General features: G+C 39.5%; 1 protein-coding gene across 1 annotated transcript in view; it reads left to right on the top strand.

Annotated features, from left to right (window-relative positions):
• The window catches only part of cubn (cubilin (intrinsic factor-cobalamin receptor)), a 93,885-nt gene that overhangs the window by 54,127 nt on the left and 21,969 nt on the right, over positions 1-17,789 (top strand). The window contains exons 34-49 of the mRNA XM_046371033.1: positions 536-649; positions 1,571-1,699; positions 1,789-1,921; positions 2,560-2,765; positions 5,652-5,833; positions 6,208-6,400; positions 7,482-7,679; positions 8,802-8,948; positions 9,897-10,087; positions 10,414-10,582; positions 10,897-11,071; positions 11,790-11,968; positions 13,214-13,423; positions 13,955-14,095; positions 16,865-17,049; positions 17,432-17,603. Coding sequence (XP_046226989.1) covers positions 536-649; positions 1,571-1,699; positions 1,789-1,921; positions 2,560-2,765; positions 5,652-5,833; positions 6,208-6,400; positions 7,482-7,679; positions 8,802-8,948; positions 9,897-10,087; positions 10,414-10,582; positions 10,897-11,071; positions 11,790-11,968; positions 13,214-13,423; positions 13,955-14,095; positions 16,865-17,049; positions 17,432-17,603 — 2,724 coding nt within the window. The remainder of the gene's footprint in view (positions 1-535; positions 650-1,570; positions 1,700-1,788; positions 1,922-2,559; positions 2,766-5,651; positions 5,834-6,207; positions 6,401-7,481; positions 7,680-8,801; positions 8,949-9,896; positions 10,088-10,413; positions 10,583-10,896; positions 11,072-11,789; positions 11,969-13,213; positions 13,424-13,954; positions 14,096-16,864; positions 17,050-17,431; positions 17,604-17,789) is intronic.

Below are 17,789 nucleotides of genomic sequence, written 5' to 3'. Positions count from 1 at the left end.
GTATAAAGAAAACAGAATGTAATATTTTGATCATTCTTTTTGACATATACTGAACTGAAACCAGTACAAAGACAATATGGTTAATGTTTTACCTCGTCACTTTATTGATTTTATATATACTTTGAATTTGATGCCAGAATGTTTCATAGAAGTTGTGAGAAGGGCAACAAAAGACTGGGAAAGTTGTGGAATACACCAAAAAAAAAAAAAAAAAAAGCATATCCCACAGGTAGAGATTTCTGTGGTAACAATTAATATGACTGGGTATGAAAGGGGTATTCTCGAAAGGTGCAATCATTCACCCGAAAGGATGGTCACACACAGTTGTATAAAAGATATTAACTAAAATATGGGCACAGGATCACTTTGTGAAACTGTAAACCATTTTGTTTCCAAATGAATGCATTCTGTTTTTATTTACATTTCACGCAGCATCCTGCAAAGTTATTTTGAATCTGATTGTTGCTTTTTGCATTCACACAATGTACAAAATGTGTCCTTTTAACCTGAAACTGGCTTTTCTGTCTGTGAGCAGTCAACCATGTGACCCTGTCATTCACTGACTTTGAGTTAGAGATGATCAGTTCCAACTGTTCACATGATGCAGTGACAGTTCTGGATGGTGACAACTACCAGGCACCTCTCATAGGTAATCATACCGTGTGTGTGTGTGTGTGGACGTGTATTCTTGTAGTTGTGTGGACAAAAATCTGTTTATACGGTCACATTTAGAGGACTTTACGAGAAATATAGGTCAATAGTTAATAGGTAAAATATAGGTTCCCACAATGTCATTAAATGTTAGGGTGATGACTTGGTTTAAGGTTGAGTTTGAGGTTAAGTTTTTTTTTAAGTTAAGTTGCTTTTCTTCTCCATTTTTACTAGTTACTATATCATGTCTGGTCTCACCCACATAAAGTTTGTGGCAAGCCTTGCATCAAATTGCATACACTGTATTTGTGGTTGTGGGGTCAAAGCCTGCCACGGGTTGATTCTGCTCTTGGCAAAGGGGTTAAAAATGTGGGGGAGACGAATAAAACCAATCCCCGAGCCTCGAGATGCTTCCCTGTTCAGTTCGTTTTTGTTGATGTCTGAATGGACTAGCAAATTTTTGTTCCTTCTGTAGGCAGAAATCAGCCGGCAGGCCCTCAGCACGCCACAGTCCTCCCTCGCCCCCTCAAATTTAGTTTTCAGAGTAGATAGTAAGCCTTTTAAACCCTCTGAATATGTTATCACCAAGGGGATGAGGGTGGGTCTGGGCGGCCGAGGGCAGTTGTTGTTACATTTTTCTTTAAATGTCCAGCTGGTCTCTGCCTTGATGATCCTAAAGAAGTGCCGGTTAGGTTAGGTTTACAAGAGTAATAATTTTTTGTTTATCCACAGTTAGGCAAGTAATGTTGTGGTTATGGTTAAGTGGTGGTTAAGGCTCCAGGAAATTAATGTAAGTCTATCTAATTAATGTCCTCCCCTGAATTTGGTTAAATGTAACAAGTCAACAGCTTGTTCAATGGATGAAATCAGATGTAACCTTAAATTTTAATGAAAATAAAATGCATTTTTTTTTCTTAAGGACGCTACTGTGGCTTTGAAATACCTCACCCAGTGACATCCTTCAGTAACTCTTTGGTGGTCAACTTCATCTCTGACCACTCTGTGTCCAGGAAAGGGTTCAGAGCCACCTACTCAGCATCCACTTCCAGTAAGACATACCAGGATATACTGCTCACAGTTCTTTGATACACTTAGTGCTGATAACTCTAAATTCATGTTTTCCACCTCTTTGTTCAGGTTGTGGAGGAGATCTGGTGATTGAGAGTGGTACATTTAACAGTCCTAACTATCCAGATGCTTATCCACCTAATGTGGAGTGTGTGTGGACCATCAGGAGCTCACCAGGGAACCGTCTCCAGCTCTCATTTGTGTTAGTCCATTTGAGCATGAAGTCTCGTGTCATGTGTCACAATGCACTGTTTATCATGAGAGTTTTAAAGGGGCACCTGAATGCACTATTAAGTATCTGTGTATGTGCCAAACCTTGACACAAACAGTAGAGAGACACTCTCAGGAGTTTTTATGACAGGACCACTTTTGTACAAACATTTACCCACTAGCATTATGAGATTTGTTCACCAAATTGAAAATTTGGTGAACAAACCCTAACTAACCCTAACTCAAGAAATGAAGGAAAATGTCTGGTTAATGACACATTTTTAATATTAGAATTGAATATTTTATTCATGATATGTTGGTCAGTGTCAGGCATTTTTTTCAGTGAATCGTGTTTCAAAGGTTTAAAGCCTTTTTTTCGTCCATACTCATTCAATATTTGCAGTAAAAGGTTGGGAGGCATACTCTAAAGGTTGAAATTAAAAGTTAATGTGTAATAAAGAGGAAAAATTGGAATAAGAGTGAAAATAAAAAAGGTGAATGACAGATAAAAATGCAAAGAATGTTTAGTGAATCTTCAAACTTTCCTTTATGAACAAAAAAAAAGAAAAGAAAATTATGATTTGAAGTGAACTTGTTACCAGAGTAACAGTCTTCTTGTGTTTTCTTCAGTACATTTCACCTGCAGGGAGATTCTGGCTGTCAAAATGACTACCTAGAAATCAAAGAGGGCAACTCCACTGGACCTGTGGTTGGACGTTTTTGCGGGAACTCACTCCCCTCCAACTACACCTCTGTGACTGGTCACATCCTGTGGGTTAAGTTTGTCTCAGATGCATCAGTTAGTGGAGCAGGATTCAGAGCCACCTTCTCACACGGTGAGTGTCTGTATATGAAGACAGTTCTCCAGTCTTGCCTATACTAGCACTGTTCAACAACATTATCTAGGAAGCTGTAGTTTCTCCCACAGGAAATATGTTGTCATTATTTAATAACTTGGTAATAACATAATTCCATGTTATTACCAAGTTGTTATGTAAAGTGCTCCCTAAATAACAAATGAAGGAGATACTTTTGATTGGGATTCTCACCCAGGACAAGTAGACCCTCTTTCCTCAGACAGTGTGGGATGGATTAGTGCCCAGCAGCCAGCTTTCCCAAGACCAAACTAAATAATTTAACAAACTAAATAATTTAACTCCAGTTCCCCTATCTCCCACAACTTTCAATTGTTACGGAAATCATTATTGTTATTTTCATATTGTATTTTTGATTGTTTTCTTCCAATAATATTGGAAAAATCTTGGAAAAATCTTTTGCTCTTTCAAAAAAAAAAAAAGAACTTGTGCAGGATTTTTCTTGGAGCTGTGTTTGCTCAGTGCTTAGCACTGCTGTCTTATAAACAGAAGCTCAGGGGTTCATCTTCACTAAGAACGGCTTTCCTCATAGATTGCATAGCTGCAAAGTAAAATTGTTCTTATAATTGAAGTTGGGCGTGCTGGTGGTTTATCTTTCTCCCATTCACTGTATCTGATCTCTATAACTTCAAACCTTTCCATATATATCTATCTTCTCATATAATACTGAAAGTATAATTTCTATTTGATTGTTATTTTTCGATTAAATGTGAACAGTCAATCATATGAACCCATAGCAAACATTGTTTATCTGATTTAACATCAACGGCACAACAATTTACACTCCTGTCAGATCATCTTGCCAGTGAGTAAAAATGTGATAAAAGGATCGTTGCTGTCTGTTAAAAGGAAAAAAAATTATATGAAATACACTAGGATTTCCTCATTCTTGTTAAGTTTAGAACTAGGAGAAATAGGACCCATAATGCAGAACACTCACTCAGACACAGGAAAGAGTGTTAATGTAGTAAAATGATAAATTAAAATCAAAGAATACAACTTCTGATAGGTAGCTAGATTTAACAGTCCAGACTAATGTACAGGAATAAACCAAGAGTCAAGGAGGCATTAGTGTGGCAGGTGAGGTAGCGTGGTCAGAGTTTCGTTAGTTTCGTTGTATCTTTGTGTTTGCTGGGTTCGGGGCCATCAACGAAACATGAAGCATGGTCACGCCTCCACAGTCAATCAGTATTGTAGGGCTAATTCACAAGGGCATACTCACCTGTTGGCAGTCTTAAACTGAGCTTTTTAACAAGTCACTGAAGCGTCAGCACTCATGCAAATCCATCTTGTGTGAAGACCGTCTCGGGTAAAGACCAGCGAGTCTACCTGCTTGAGTCCACTGAGCAAGGTCATGAGTGGGCAAACTAAGTCCCTTGCCTCACATTAATAACAATGCGCTGCCAGTATATTCCTGTTATCTCCGGTTTGGGCAGAACAAACTGGGAGCTGATGTTCAGCTCCCATTTGAGGTCCTGTGTGATGGTGGGTCCCAGGAAGCAGAAATGCTCGACAGCAACCACAGGGGAGCCACACAGTGTGATAGGGGCTGGTGGGGGTGGGTTGGTCCTGAAGTCCACTGTCGTCTCCACTGTTTTGAGGGCACTGAGCTCCAGGTTGTTGAGCCTGCACCAAGTCACCAGACAGTCGATCTCCCATCTGTAGGCTGACTCATCCCCATCAGAGATGAGTCCAATGAGGGTGGTATCATCCGCAAACTTCAGGAGCTTGACATTCTGATGGCTGGAGGTGCAGGTGTTTGTATACAGGGAGAAAAGCAGAGGAGAAAGAACACAGCCCTGTGGTGATCCAGTACTGATGGTCCGGGTGTCAGAGACGTGCTTCCCCATCCTTATGTGCTGCTTCCTGTCATCCACCTGCAGGTGGAGTCAGGTAAACTCAGCTGGGAGAGTTTGTAGGATAGCTGGGATGATTGTGTTGAAGGCAGAGCTGAAGTCCACAAACAGGACCCTAGCGTAGGTTCCTGTGTAGTCCAGATGCCGAAGGATGTAGTGTAGGGCTAGGTTGACAGCGTCGTCCACAGACCTGTTGTCTCTGTAGGCAAACTGCAGGGGGTCCAGCAGTGGGTCGGTGATGGATTTGAGGTGTGTCAGGACAAGGCGTTCAAATGACTTCATGACCACTGAGGTCAGGGCGACGGGTCTGTAGTCATTTAGTCCAGAGGGCTTTTGTTTTTTGGGAACAGGAATGATGGTGGAGAGTTTCTTTGGTCTGAGTGTCCAAGACCGATGGGGCTCCGCACAATAAGAACTGGAGATGTTTGCCTAAGATGTTTGAGCGCGTTTGCCCTTATCTTTACGAAGTCCACATGCAGGTGAAATTTAGGGAGAACCATTAGCTCAGATGGCGAGGCCACCTGTGAACACAGTGGTGAATTCCCATAAATGAAAAGGTCTGCATTATAAGTAAAACGTTGAATGCAAGACTTTCACTTGTGACAGTAATTAGACACTATGATATTGCTACTTTTACTTAAATAAAAGATCTGAATACTTCTTTCATTGATGTATGTGACATTGTGGGTGTAAGGCTTCAACCTCTTGCGCAATTATGTGATGGATTTTTATGGTATTGCATTGTCTCTTTTGGTCAGGAAGGAAGAAATTAAACTCATCACCATACCATGCCACCAATACATGCTCCATTGCATCTTCTTTGCACTAGCTTTATGTTGTTAATAATTGTACAAATACCTTACTGATGTAGATCTGTTGTGTCAAGTGTATAAGTTGTGTTGTGCACACCCCTGTTTATCCATCCGTTCAATTATAGTTTAAATTAAGAAAGAATGAGAAATCTAACTTTGACTTTCTCACCATTTCTCAGTGTATGGCAATGATTTGATGGGGGAGTTTGGTCAGATAGCATCCCCACTTTATCCCAGAATGTACCCCAATAATGCTCACTACCGCTGGACCATAACTGTGGATGGAGACAGCTACATTCAAATCCGCTTCTTGGACATGGACATAGAGGATCTGTATGACTGCTACTATGACCATCTCAAAGTAAGACTGTGTGTGCTTTGTAATTGCAGTGTATCCTTTTTAGTTATTACAGTTACAGTCAGAATGTTTGCACCATTTTGTCCAGGTGTATTGTGTGTACGTATACATTGGTATACATTGGTTCACATTGTACTCATATTGATCCACCGCTTCTTTAAAATGGAATGAGATTCATCAGATTCTTGATTGCAGTGTTTTTCAGATGACCTATCCATGTTGTTACATGTATTCTGACAGAGTAAGGCTTTTGCCTTGTTTCTTTATTATTTAGGTGGAATAGTTTTTATTGCTTCCAAACTATCTAGCAAATCAGAGCTGTCCACTGATATGAGACTACCTGATCCATTCTGCCCTCAATCCTTGTTTCTCTCCAGATATTTGATGGTCCCAGTGTCCATTACTATCCCATCGGGACATTTTGTGGTGTGTCACTGCCCCCTCCACTTACAAGTTCTGCAAGCACTGTCACCCTGCAGTTCCAGTCAGATTCAGTGGTGGGAGGACAAGGCTTTCTTGTGGAATGGACTGCTGTCCAGGACTCTGGACCACCACCCACTATCACACCAGGTCAGACAAAACAGTCCCTCCTTTACATGAACAGCACAATAAAAAACATTAATACTGAATGCCACAGTACATCCATTGCTGGTGACAGAAGTAGATGTAAGTAAGTAATTAGCGCAGGCTTAACTTCTGCATTGCCAATAGAGTCCCAGTACATGATAATAACTTTACATGATAGTCAACATGTGTATACACGTGTAAACTGTGCATGTTAAAACTGAACCATGTTGTTACCAGCCTAGTATTGAAGATAACAGATGCAAATAAAAGGAGCTGGGAAATAAATATGGAAGTCCCCCGAAATAAATAAGAGTAGTCATTTGAAAAAAATTCCTTTTTAAAATAAAACCTATTTATTTATTGAAATATATTCACTCATTTTGTATTTATAGCTAAATTTTTAATATATTGTTGCCACATTTAATATTGAATTTAATATTGAATGATATGGAATTGCATACAAACGCTAGATTGACTGGTTTTATTGGATTAGACTGAGCTTCAACAGCTCACTAAGCTTTTTCCTAAGTGTAAATGTGTTATAAATTCCACCTTTCTGTTTCTGTTTTTGTGATGGTTGAGTGGAATGATAGCCCTGCGATTGACTGGCAACCAGTCCAGGGTGTACCCCGCCTCGCACCCGTAGTCAGCTGGGATAGGCTCCAGCCCCCCGCGACCCTGACGGTTTAGTGGTATAGAACATGGATGGATGGATGATGGAGTAGAATGATGGGTGTGGAATTTGGTTTCGGATGTGGATATGATTGGGCAGCAATAGGAATTTGTGCACTCAGTTTAGGAATATGTTGTGTTTTCCTGACTGAATAAGAAGAAAGTGCAATGGACAATCATATTTATGGTTGCTATGAATTTATAGCACATAAATGTAGTTTGAATTACAGTGTATGCCAGTTCACTGAATCAAAGCTACAGCTACGAAGTTGAGTCATCACTTGTCTCTGTAAGAATTATTATCTTATGTGTGGATGTTCCTACAGTTATGACATAGTCATAGTTTTTGAATGTTTATATTATGTGAATGTATGTGAATTAGCTTTTTTTTTTTTCTGTGTGTGTGTGTCAGGTGCATGTGGTGGACTGCTTATGACAGGAGAGACTCCCAACTTCCTCTATTCATCTGGCTGGCCTGAAAACTACCCTCCTAACCAGGAGTGTACCTGGTTGATACGTTCTCCAGACTCGACTGTGGAATTTAATATCTTGTCTCTGGACATAGAGGACTACCCTATGTGCTACTTTGACAGTCTTGTCATTAGAGATGGTAAGCCATGAAAACCCAGCAGGATGATACAGTAATGAACAAAGCAACACTGCTGATTTTGCCCTGTTTATTCACAAAATCAGCCTGTATCTAATGTCTTCTGGAGGGGTTTTGTCAGGTCTGACAAAATAATGCTCATGATGTCATCAGAATCAATTTTTAAATATTTATTAGGCATGTTCATTTTTTTTCAAATGCCTGTGTTCCTGACTTATCAAGTTTTTTGATGTTTGACCCATGCTACAGACTATAAGTCAGGATGTTGCTGAACTCTGCTTATTTTGCCCACTTATGTAATGCCATATGGAAAAAAAAAGATCATATTTATTGTCTGATGTCATGTGAGGTGCTGATTCTGTGTACTGAAATTGGCAGTGTAATGTCATTGAATTAGATAGAAGTTAGTTTTGTAGCAGTCGTTAGATTTCCAACCCCCCAAAAGAGCATTTAGAGTTTTCAACTACACTCCTGAAAACATTTATACTAATAATCAAATTATCCTGACGTAATATATATAAATTAGTTAAATGTAGTGGGTAGTTGCACACAACAAGGGTGTCTGTGTGGTAAAATTCAGAAAATAATATTAAATTTACAAAGACATATAGTTCAAGTGTTAAGAACACAGTATTTCAGCAATATTGCACACAAAGAATGAAAAAAATCCAAAGATTCTGGGTATTTATGATCCTCAGAAGGTCTGGCTGGAGAAACTACTACTATTACTATTACTACTACCATTACTAATGGCTTTTAAAAGGAAATAAATTGCAACCTTTTTGACTTTTGATACATTTTTGTATCTATATGCGTCTTTGAATTGACTTTGTAATATAATCAAGCCACATGAAAAACTGTTTCACTTTTTATGTGAACAAACCACTAGGTGCAACAGAATTAAAGAAAGCAGGGGCTTTTGATGTCCAGGTAAATAATGGCATCAGAAAAGATGATGCTTTGCTGTATTAGACACATTAAAAGCCTTTTTTGTTGAGATGTTATTAAAACTATTACCGTGAAAGACTGTGAACAAAACCTGAGTTGCTGTTAAAAATTTAGTAACCGCAGTAACCGTTTATTCCTCTGGACATGTTATGTGTGTGTGTGTGTGTTTGTTCTCAGGTGCATCCAGTCTGTCCCCCGTGCTGGCTAAGATATGTGGTCGGGATCCTCCAGGCTCTTTCCACTCAACGGGAGACTCCATGTTCATTCACTTCTCCTCAGACAGCAGCGTTAGTGGACGAGGCTTTAATGCTTCCTACTCCAAAGGTCATAGACCAGATGCGAACTGACAAGCATGATATACAGCACTAATTTCCAAAAAGTTGGAGTGTAAAGCATGCATTTGAAAAATTATAACTTGCTAATCCTTTTTGATACATACACATTTGAAAACGGTAGTAGTAAAGACCTCATCAACCTCATTCATTTTTGTAAATGTATGCTTATTCTGAATCTGAGGGCAGCAAACAAGTTGGGACAACAAAAGACTGGGAAAATTATGGAATGCTAAAAAACACTTGTAAGGTGTTTTATCAGGTAATATTTTATCATGATTGGGTATTAAAGGACCATTCTCAGCTGCTCGCAAGCCAGGATAGGTTGAGGTTGACCCCTCTGTGAAACACATGAATGTGTAAAGGATATTACTATATGGACTAAGTACACTTGTGGAACTGTTGTTGGTAAGCAATTTGTTTGCAAATAATTGCATTCTGGTTTTATTTACATTTTACCCAGTGTCCCAGCTTCTTTGGAATCGAGCGTTGTATTGGTTATTTTGCTCTCAGCATTCTAGAACAACTCCAGACTTGCCAGACAGCATTAGTTAAAGACAGGAATTACTCTCTACAGTGTGCAGCAGTGACTTCAACACAGTCTATGCTGTTGTTTTGGTTGACTCAGGAAATGTAATCTGAAATTTGCAAGATTACAAACCGTGAATCGTGGACACTGAGGAGGAGGTCCAGGCAAGAGTTTGTTTTGGTAAACTTCAGTAGCGCAAAATAAAAATTACATAAAATAAACAAATGGATGTGGACATCAGAAACATAAGCAATTAAAGCAATGCACATATGTGTGAGTTATTTGCTGTCCCATTGTTGACTAATGAAAAAAGAACAGATGATGATGCGAGGAAAAAGAGTGTAGAATCACAGATTTGTCATTTTTGAGTTTGTAATCTGTAACACATGATAATAACACTTATCTTTCCAGGTTGTGGAGGTCTTCTGCATGTAGACAGGGGTGTGCTGAGCAGTCCCAGGTACCCCCAGAACTACCTCCCTGGTCTTAACTGTAACTGGCATGTGATGGTGACGCCTGGCTTCAGGATTTCTGTCACCTTCCAGAACCCCTTCCAGATTCAAGGCGATGGAAGTCGATGCACCTCAGGAGACTACCTGGAGGTACACAACAGATGGATAGCAAAAACATAGATGTCATGAATAGAATTTTGAAACCAGATCCTTAATGGCAAAGTGACAGTTTTGTAAGTTAGTGTTCAGACCCTCAGACTGCTTCATTTACATTAAATAATTTGAATGCTGTTGTGATCTCTATGGGGATTCTCAAGTTGGAATTATATTTATGCATGCAATATGAAGCCAAAGCAGGTCAACCAGGGAAGATATAAAACTACTTAGGTAGAACAACTTTGTTTTAACCTTGTAAACTATGGGATCAGTTGGTAGCAAGTTTATTTCATTACTCACAGTTATTCTTCTCTCTGCAGCTTAGGAACGGTCCAGATGGTTCATCTCCACTACTGGGGGAACGTCTCTGTGGTTCAAGTGCACCATCCCTCCTCCAGACTACTGACAACCACCTCTTTATTCTCTTTACATCTGATGCCACTAATGAGGCCAGTGGCTTTAAGCTGACCTTTGAAGCCCACAGTCAGGGTACAACTGTCACTCTTCTGTTTTTTCCTGTCATGGGAGAGTTCATTACAATGTGTCTTGATTAGGTAGATAGATAGATAGATGGATAGACTTTATTGATCCTAGGCTGGGAAATTGTCAGGGTTAGAGCCAGCTCATAATGAAAGGATTGGCTTTGCATCTTTAATTGAATTGAAGCTATATCTAAAGTTTAATCTCAATCTTACCTCCACGGTCTCACATCATATCACAATCTACTTGTGGTTGTGATGTAATGAATAACGCAAAATAATTGCAAAATGGTCCAGTATAAAATATTCTTTCTGTTTTTGCAGCGTGTGGAGGCTTCATTGAGCTGAATGATAATGATCCTCCAGGGTATATCACTTCACCTAATTATCCTCAGAACTACCCCCAGAACATTGACTGTATCTGGGTCATAACTGTGCCCAATGGAGAAGCTGTCCAAATTGATTTTGAGGATGAATTCTACATTGAGCCATCTGTCAGGTATAACTTCTTTCTCTACAGGCTATTGTCTGGCTATTCTCATATTTGTACTTCTCATTACTGTTTAGATTTAGTTTTTTAGTGTACAGCATTTGAAAACTGAATATATTGTCTCATCTTTCTCGGGTCCAAAATTTCATCTCATGATTTTTTGCTGGATGCAGGAGAAATTCATTTATACTCCCCAACCTCTAAAAGAATTACCATTATCAAAATTATTACATTATGATCATTATTATCATTTTGATAAAATCTCAATCCATGTTCATAGACCTGACCTACATACACCTACAAGTGCAATACTACAAGCACAAGTGCAATTTGGACTTACAAGTGCAATACGGACTACTTTCCTGGACTACCTCACACTAGCACGCACCTTTACATGCATATTTATGCTGCACATGCTAAACTGACTTCTTATTTACTTATTTCTTTTTCTCAGAATGTTTAGTTGTTTTATATTGTATTTGTGTAGCCTATATATTCTCTTCTTAGTCTATATATTCTGTTTTTACTTAGCTCATATTTCTATTTTTTTATTCAACTTTTCATTTCATATTTTTTTATACCCTACCTATTGCTCCCGGGAACTGAGTCCTAATTTTGTACCATAAGCATGTAAATGTGAGCTGGTATGACAATAAAAGTTCCTTGATCCTTGAAATTATGACCTACACAAGATATATTTTCAGGTATTTATTCATATATTTCTCAGCTGTATGCATGACTACCTGGAGGTACGTGACGGCTCAACTTCCAACGCCGACCTAATTTCCCGGCTCTGTGGCAACACCCAACCATCTACTCAGCATTCAACAGGTTACTCCATACTGCTCAGGTTTCGAACTGACAGCAGCGTCACGCACAAAGGCTTCAAGGCAAAGTACTCCATAGGTAGGCAAATCACAGTCAGCACAAATTGAAGATGGTTTTCCGAATCCATGGATTGAATATAGATGCAATTTATGTTGACTCAAGCTGAAACAACAGCAAAAAACTGCTGATATGCAGATAATATGCAGATATTTTTGAGTCTTCAGTGTCAGTTTCAGGATTTCTTGCATTTGGAGATATGTTGCTTGAAATTTTCAGCAAGCTGCCAGTTTATTTTTGTTTTTGTTTTTTTGTTTTTTTGGTAATCAAATTAGATTAGATTCAACTTTATTGTCCTTACACATGTACAGGTAGAGGGCAATGAAATGCAGTTTAGCATCTAACCAGAAGTGCAAAAAGCAGAATATAATAAATAAATTAACAGTATGTACATGGCATATTATGTGAATAATTTACAAGTGATTTACAGATTGGGTTCTATGAACATATTACATATACAACATATTATATATACAGACAGATATGTGCATTAAATGTAGTAGACTATAGGCAGGAACGATGGACATAATTTACAAGAGGAAATGTACAGATGACAAATTATGCTATACAAAAAGGTGAAATGGACATTAAATAGTGCATAAATATAGACAGTAGCTAAGTAGGGTTACTAAACTAGTGTGGTATTGTGTAGTTATGTGTGTGTGCAGGACAGTCCAGTAGTAGTGGAGCAGTGGTAGTGGAGTACAGTCTTTGGTCCGAGGAGGAATGAGGAGGTGAGAGGTGTGAAGTGGTGTGTAGGGGTCAGCAAGACTTCAGTAAGGACACAGTTCTGGGGAAAAAGCTATTCCTTAGTCTGCTGGTCCTTGTCCGGAAGCTCCTGAAGGGCCTGCCTGAGGGCAGGAGGAAAAGCAGTATATGGGCAGGGTGGGAGGAGTCCTTAAGAATGCTGCGAGCTTGATGCAGACAGCGTTTCTTCTGGACGTCCTCGATGGCTGGGAGTGGAGTTCCTGCGATGCGTTGGGCAGTTTTCATCACCTGCTACAGTGCCCTGCGCTCCGCGATAGAGCAGCTTCCATACCAGACTGTGACAGTTTGTCAGGATGCTCTCGATCACACAGTAGTAAAAGTTCACAGTTGAACTTACAGTCACTTTTCAAGAAAGAGGTACATTTTCAAATTCCAGATAGAATGTTTGATTACATGTTTTAGGGTCTACTCAATGGAAACTGATGGCAATAGAGATGTACTGAAAGAAAAATAACACAATTGGTCCTGTTTTCGCTTTGTATCTGACATACCTCACAGGAACATGTGGAGGTACCTTCATAGGTCAGAGGGGTAAAATACAGAGCCCTGGCTTCCCAGGATCCAACTATCCTGACAGCTCCAGTTGTGAGTGGTACCTGGAGGGGCCTACAGGGCACTATCTCACTCTCAGCTATGGAAACTTCAGCCTACAAACCACTCCAGGCTGTTCTGGTGATTATGTGGAGATCAGGGAGTACAATGCCTCAGGTGAGAATACAAGAGGATTGTTTCAGCCACCCTTTTTGTGTTCTTAGGAGCCACTGCCAGAATATACAATTCATTTAAATGGCATTTTAGAAATTTAAGATGGTTACCATGTTTATTTCAGTTAAGTGTTAAAGTTTTTTCACAAATTTCCAATCAAGGATGCATCTGCAAAATTTGAAAATCTGTTACTGTGAGCAATAAACATGGTGCTTATTCCAAAGCTATACTTTTCCTTCAGCACACACAAACACTAGGCAAAAAGCGAAGGGAGGGGAATTACAGAAGAGCTGGAGTTCTTGGATAGTCTTGAAAAAGTTACACACATTCCATCTGTAAACGAAGTGAAATGCTGTATTCACTCCATATACAATATGCATACAATACAGCAAAAATACAATGTATTTTTCAGTACCAATGAGCAGCATTCATATTATCACCAGATTATATTCCTATATAAGAATTAAATGGAAAAAAGGAGAGAAAGAAAGAACTTGACACTGAGGTAAGTTTTCTTTGTTGTACTGTGTGTAGGGCGCCTACTGGGTCGACACTGCGGCAGTACACTCCCAGCTTCCATGGACACATCTGACAGTTTCGCCTATGTCAGGTTCGTCAGTGATGCCAATGAAAATGCGGCTGGCTTCAGTCTGTCATTTGAAGCCAGTATTGAAGGTACAGTCATTTTCAAAATTTCAAAAGATTATGGAAAAGGGATTATTTGTTGAGGGATTTCAAACTACATAACATTTACATACATCAGCATTGTCAGCAAAGAGCTGAATTCCTGACAACTTTTAGTGGCTAACTGCTGTTACACTAGCTAACATTTGTCTGAGTGTTTTGTCCACTTGTCTTTTTGAAAGAATGAAATATATGGATAAACCTATAATATATAAAGAAACCTAACCTTAATCCATTTGTTTTTAGTCATTTTAGACCAATTTCAAAACTGCCATTTTTATCTCAGGTGCCAACGAAAGTTGTATTTGCTCAGATTTTGAGTTCATGTGTCATAATGACCTCTTTGAGAAATTTCAGTCTGGTTTTAGATCACTGCATAATACAGAAACTGCCTTCCTTAAGGTGACCAGTGACCTCCTTTTATGGGTCAACAGTGGAGGGAGCCCTATTTTATTTCTTTTAGAGCATTTGACACTGTTGACCTCAACATAAACTTTAATAAACTGTCTGCAGTCTTGGGTGGGCATCCAGGGCACTGCACTCCATTACCTCTTATCTTTTGGACAGAAATTTTGCAGTCACCATAGGTAAATACACATCATCCAGCTCTATTTATATGCTCCCACTCAGCTGAATTATTCAGAAACACAGTGTCTCTTTTCACTGCTACGTGAACGACGCATAGATATATCTTCCCTTGAGACCCAATGACCCAAGAAGCCTAGTTGCAGCCATCAACTGTTTTAGTTATGTAAACTGCTGGATGGCTCAAAACTTTGTTCAACTCAGCAGTTCAAAATCTCCCAAAAAACACTTCACAGTCTGCAGACTGGGGACATTGAACTGCACAACATACTGCTGAACAAGAGATTTTTTTTATTTGAACTAAAAATGTCAACATGAATTTAAATCGGGTTTTCTTACTTTTGGGTTTGCTTTATTGTCTTTACTCAGTTGTCACACAGTTTCAAAATGGTATTACCGTGCATCTGTTTTTGGATTTCTTACTGTTAAACACATACCTGTTAATATATGTGTAATGCAGGTTTACACAGCATTTATTCGTGTGTAATTGGATCATCCTGACCGCACTTGGATATGAAATCTACAGGCCTCACCATTTCAGAATGTTTAATCTAGATCAGGAATATCCCAAGAGAATTAAATCTTGAATTTGTATACTTAAAAAATGAAAGATGTGATCCTGATAATACAAAACAGAATATTGATAAAAAAAACAGAGAATATTGTTGTGTCTAAGAGATGGAGGCCTTCTATAAATTCTGTATTCTGTATTCTGTATCTTGTGATATCTGGATCAGAATGATCCTATCCAAAAATTCCAAAAAAATCCAAAAAGAACTAGGACAAATCCTGCAAGATCACTTTTATCTGGACCCAGATAAGCCTTTCCTTACTTGCACACTGGCAAACCAGTGTTTATTAAACCAGACCATTTGCGTTTTTTCACTTCTTTCGCGTTTCGTTCACTACCCACAGCTCAGGACCATAGGAAAGGGTTGGAATGTAGACTGAGTGGTAAATTGAGAGCATCGCCTTTCAGCTCAACTCTCTCTTCACCACGACAGACTGGCACAGTGTCCCCATCAGAGCAGACACTGCCCCAATCCGCCTGTCAATGTCCAGCTCCATTTTTCTCTCACTCATGAACAAGGCCCCGAAATACTTGAACTCTTCCACTTGGGGCAGCAACTCTCCTACGACCCTGGGTGGGCAATTCACTCTTTTCTGGCTGAGAACCATGGCCTCGGACTTAGAAGTGCTGATCTTCATCCCAGCTACTTCATACTTGGTTGGAAACCACCCCAGTGTAAGCTGGAGGTCACTGTTTGATGACATCAATAGGACCAGATCATCTGCAAAAAGCAGACTGCAGCACTGACTGATCTTTAATGCTTTCTGCGGCAATGTTAGACTCACCATCAACCATATTCCTTCTTGTGAATTTTCATTCAGTAGAAATACAAAACAGTTGCTGGTTGTAACATGTCCATGTAATTACACATGTAATTGTTCGCTGTTTGCCTCATTTTATATATGGTAAACTGAATACTTTCACTGTTAGAAAGACAAAATTAGTAAAAATTCTGTAGTGACTTATTTTTGGCATTTTGTGTGCTATAGAATTCAGCACTAAACTGAAAAAATAATTGCTACATTTGCCAAAGTTGCAGTGCTAGAAGCGGAAGCAACTGGATATCAACAGCGTTTTTCTCAGTTCTGTTCATCAGTGGTTGAAGTTCAGTGTTTGTTTCCTAGTTGATTTGGTGGCTTACGACACAAACTTTCAGCCATCTATAGTGCAGCCTTGAGATCCCTCTCTAAATGGTCTAAACCCCATTTGCACCATCCTTCTTGTGACCCTAATGACTGATGGAGTGGGACAACGGCTTGCCAATGAGTCACCCCTTGGTTCATGTGACCATAAGGTCACCCCCAAAGTGACAACTCCACTAGAGGTTAAATAGCTTGATTTTCCCCTTCAATCTCAGAACTGAAGAAGCCTTTTGGAAGAGAGGTGAAACGTCTTCAACAGTCTAAAGATACCTAGTTGCCTTCAATTCTAGCACTTCAACCACCATGACCCGGGTGACTGAGAACCTACTGTACATCGACATATATTAGCCTAAAATGAAAGCAGGTTGTTGTCCTCCTACTTTTTATTAATTATAGCTATGTGTTGGTATCTTTTGGCTCACAGCAAAAATTAAGTAAACTTTTTGAATTCTCCTACTGCAGCCTGTGGAGGAGAGCTGAATGCTCCCTCAGGAACTATCTCCTCTCCCAATTACCCCAACTTGTACCCACATAGTCGGGTGTGTCGCTGGGAGCTCATGGTCTTACCAGGTCGCCGTGTAACTCTCACCATCAATGACCTGCGGCTGGAAGATTCTGGTACCTCCTGTGTATATGACTATGTTGATGTGAGTCCATTTCTGCCAATATTTTCTTGTGTTTCATCACTTTATTCTTTCCAGTTTAGTATGCTCCTCATTTACGTTCCCATTTTTAACCAAGATGTTAGACAAAAATTTATTTTGTGTTGGTAATTTATTTTTTTCATGCTTCTCACACGATGAATTAATTCTGCTGACCTCACATATATTTGAATGGTGGCAGCAAGCATCTCAAAACTCAAAACATATTATCGCTTAAGGTTAGATAAAAACTGTTTTCTGTAAGCCTTACACTGTTATACTTACATTAACACCTTAACTCTAATAGAAGACCTGATGCTGGGAATGTTGCTGCCCTGCTTCAGACACAGTACCCTTGTGTCTCTATTATCAGCCTTCTGTCTTGTAGGTTCTGAATGGGTTGGCAGCCGATGCCCCTCGTCTGCAGCGATACTGTGGTACAGTACCAGCAGGCACCCAGGTGCGTTCCTCCGGCAATGTCATGGCCATAGTTTTCCGTACTGACGCTTCTGTGTCCAGTGGTGGTTTTATGGCTTCTTACTCCTCTGAGGAGCCGGCAGGTAAGATAACAATACTAAAACTGACCTACTGCCTACACTATAACTTATTGAAAAGTGCCCATTAGTACTTTATTTGTGCTATGTAGTTTAACATGTGTAAAGCATAAAGTTGCTCTTCCAGGTGCTGCAAAAGATTTTGTCCTAGAAATGGCAGGGGTTATTACCAGATGTTACTGACAGAACATC

The sequence above is a fragment of the Scatophagus argus genome, chromosome 18 (assembly GCF_020382885.2).
Source record: "Scatophagus argus isolate fScaArg1 chromosome 18, fScaArg1.pri, whole genome shotgun sequence".
Lineage (NCBI taxonomy): Eukaryota > Metazoa > Chordata > Actinopteri > Scatophagidae > Scatophagus > Scatophagus argus.
Note: the sequence above shows the minus strand (reverse complement) of the source record. Positions and strands in the feature narration are given on the sequence as shown.